We start from the raw sequence: 3,544 nt of genomic DNA on the forward strand, positions 1-3,544 counted from the left end.
ACAAATTTCGTCACTCCAGCATCCCCTTAAATCTTACCTCTTATGCCACAATAACTCGAACGCAAATACGATTACAGAAAAAAGTATTCCGTAGCCCATTATGACCAGCGCGAAGTAGCATTCTGTGAAACCGATAGTGATGAAACTAGTTTGACTCGAACATACTGGTTTTCTCGTATATAAGTGATATTCCTCGTGATATTTAAGTCCGTATTCTCGCAATTTTAGAGCTCTGAAAACATTCCCGAATGTTAAACATTCTGAAAATTATTGTATTATCATGAGATAGTTATTGGTTCGTGCTTATAAAAATACGTCAATAAAATCTATTTTTAAAAATATGTAATATTTTTACGTTAGATTTAAAATTTTCAAGAAGTTTTATAACGAAATTTAAAGATTTAAAGCTCCTTGTTCATGTGAAGAGAATTAGAGATATTATTTACCCAGTTTTTATTATCTCTGAGTAAGGTGATTGCTTTTGTATCACAAGAAGCGGATATATGAGATGTAGGAAATCAATTTCGGTCAAACCGCACTTCTCCTCCTCCAAATATGTGTCTTGCACCAGTTGGTAAATCGCACTAAATTCACCATGAAATGCGAAGAGTTCGTTTTTTACGCGACGTACACCTTCTTCTATAGACATCCAGTTAGATTTGCTTCCTTTCGGCTCGATTCGCTGTTCTAGGATTGTCTTCCTAACAGGATCTTGAAAAGACTGTCATTCCACAACGAATGTATTTTTGTAATCTATTTTTTAATCTCTTGTTATATACTAATAATTTTTACGCCTTAATAAAAGTTAAAGTATTTGATAATAAATTATATAATTATAATTATTATATGAAATTTATATAATAATAAATTATAATATTATAGTTATTATATAATTATTATATAATAAGAATTTTTTAACTAATTCTTTACCGTGACTTTTTGTTTACCTTGAAATAATGTCTATTGTACACTATATCCTGCATACCCAGTTTTAAAGGACTGTCTATAAGATCCGAAAGAGTTTTGATAGAATCCGTGGTAGACTGCAACAAACCCACGATATTCGCTGTATAAGCCGCATATAGACTCATCGAGGCCAGTAATAACATAAGAGTGACAATTCGAGACGAAACTCTGTAGGGTTCGTACCAATATCCTACAAAGTTTATACATACAGAGAATACAATAATTTTATAAATTTCACGTTGAACGAAATAAAAATAAATTCATCGTAAAATGTAGTAAATGTTTTGGTTTACGTATTTATACGAAAAAGATAAAACTTGGTACCTAGAGATTTTGGAATAATATTTGGGAATCATTTTAATAATATTCCGAGTCTACGATTATATTATTAAACAACTTTTATCTACCTTGCTGAGAAAATGCGCCTAAAAGAATGAGAAAATTATCGCTGATTGTTGGTTTGCTGGGATTTAGTTGGTTCCAGTAGGCTGCTGATTCTGTCATCCTACCACGGTGGTATTCCCATTTGATAGATAAGTAGAGCAAACAGAAGACCAAAACGAGAAATACTGCAATTGCTATCCAGACGTTTCGTTGAAAAGGCAGAGTAAATATGTTGCTCACAGTCGACAGTAAAGGTCGCCGAAATATGAAACACAAACTATGTAGATATATTTGTACATGAAATATCAGTATAATAAAATGAAGAATAATGATAAGAATTTAAAATTAATAGCAGTTTAATCATCCTTTTTGTCAAGTTTACAAGTTTAAAAGCTAAATTATAAAATAAATAGGAAATATACACGCTCGATATCACCTATATGATTAATATAATAATAAAATAGTTAATATAATAATAAAATTTCAGTCAAAGTTTATAATTTAAACAAACAATAAAAGAATTTGTTTCTGTAAAATAGCATGAGATTGTGTATTTATAATATATATTCTGGTTACATAGATATATTAATTGCAATTGTTGTTTCATGTTTCTATATCCGTGTAATCAGAATATATGAGTACATAATCTCATGCTATTTTATAGAAAAAAAATCTTTTATAGTTTGTTTAAATTATAAACTCTGAAATTTTAACTATTTCCAGTTTCTCCCAAATGTTGCCTTTAGAAAAAGATGTAGAAAATCAATTGAATAAATAATCGTGTTACCCCGTATGTGTATACAATTGTATGTATTGCACAACACCAATACGTTCCGGCACGAGAAATGTGGCGGTACCGCCGATATCAATTTCACGCCGTTCCAACATCCCGATCATTCCGCTCCAAGAACCATTCTCAGTGCGATATCCCCAGTTGCCTGTGACTTCGAAACTTATCCTAAAGCAAAAGTATGGAATTTTGAATCGATTAATGTAATATATCCTAACAAGCAATGCTATACAATATATATATAAATATCAAATATGTGTATATTTATTATATATACGGGAGATCGGAGCACTACGAGTCATTATAATTCCAACTCTTAAAAGTGCATCTAAATATAACAATTTGTGTATTATTTAAAAGCTTTTTATTTTAAAGCTTAATGCATATTTTAAAATTTAATAAGTATATTTAGTAAATATTTATTAAATAATTTTTAAGAAAAAATGAAAAACATATTTTTTAAGAAACGACTCATGGTGCTCCATATCCGGGGTATCATGCGTCACATTCAAAATAGTAGGATTATACAAGAAATAATGGTGATGTGAAAGTTGAAAAATATTTTCAATTAACTTACACTTTCTTAGTATAATTACTAATACAATAAAGTATAATAACTAATAATTATTAAATAATAAAATAGAAAGTTATAAGAAAAACAAATAAGAAATAACTATTAATATAAGATAAAAAATATATTACGATAAAATAAAATTAATTGCTTAGAAGTATAAATTGCCCTTTTAATACATTTATTTTCTACATTGTCCTGTTCCATCATGAATATTTAATATATAACCTATGGTGTGTATCCCAAATATACATTTAATTATTCATTTAATAGAAAACCATAAAAAATAAATGTTAAATTATTACTTGTAACGTAGTAAGTTGAGAAAAGATGCGCAGAAACTTCCATCTTCATACATGTATCTTCTACTACAAAAGTAATATTAAAACATTTTTATGCGGTTAAAAAGTTACTTTTACACCATGAAAACCATTAATGATCGATGTTTTTCAATACAATGAAATTTAATTACTGCTACCTAGATAAAAGGTATGGGTAACGAAGTAACAATCGTATTGTACTAGTAGTATTAATTTAAACATTATGGATTATGTTAAACAATCGACTCATGATACCTCATAACCCAATTTCCTCTACTTATATGTTATACACTGTATAGCATTTGTCTACTTATGTTTGCTGAGCTGTATTTCATAACCTGCAAATTCGACATATCGCCTCTTGTGTTCACAATAAATAATGTTTTTTAATCAAAAGCGATTTATTTTAAAATATCAATTGCTTTTATCAAAATTCTTTATTAATATTGAAAACAGGTGTATTGATCGGATAATAGATGGAGATAAAAAATATAGAAACTTTTATATATATAT

The 3,544-nt window shown here is 28.3% G+C and overlaps 1 protein-coding gene across 1 annotated transcript in view; it reads right to left on the minus strand.

Moving 5' to 3' along the window:
- Positions 1-3,544, minus strand: part of LOC108747749 (glutamate receptor ionotropic, delta-2-like) — a 7,860-nt gene that overhangs the window by 890 nt on the left and 3,426 nt on the right. The window contains exons 5-9 of the mRNA XM_018485449.1: positions 2,138-2,308; positions 1,374-1,627; positions 948-1,156; positions 447-721; positions 38-232 (exon numbers count right to left, since the gene is read on the minus strand). Coding sequence (XP_018340951.1) covers positions 38-232; positions 447-721; positions 948-1,156; positions 1,374-1,627; positions 2,138-2,308 — 1,104 coding nt within the window. The remainder of the gene's footprint in view (positions 1-37; positions 233-446; positions 722-947; positions 1,157-1,373; positions 1,628-2,137; positions 2,309-3,544) is intronic.

Source organism: Trachymyrmex septentrionalis, unplaced genomic scaffold (assembly GCF_001594115.1).
Source record: "Trachymyrmex septentrionalis isolate Tsep2-gDNA-1 unplaced genomic scaffold, Tsep1.0 scaffold20, whole genome shotgun sequence".
In the NCBI taxonomy this organism is placed as follows: Eukaryota; Metazoa; Arthropoda; class Insecta; order Hymenoptera; family Formicidae; genus Trachymyrmex; species Trachymyrmex septentrionalis.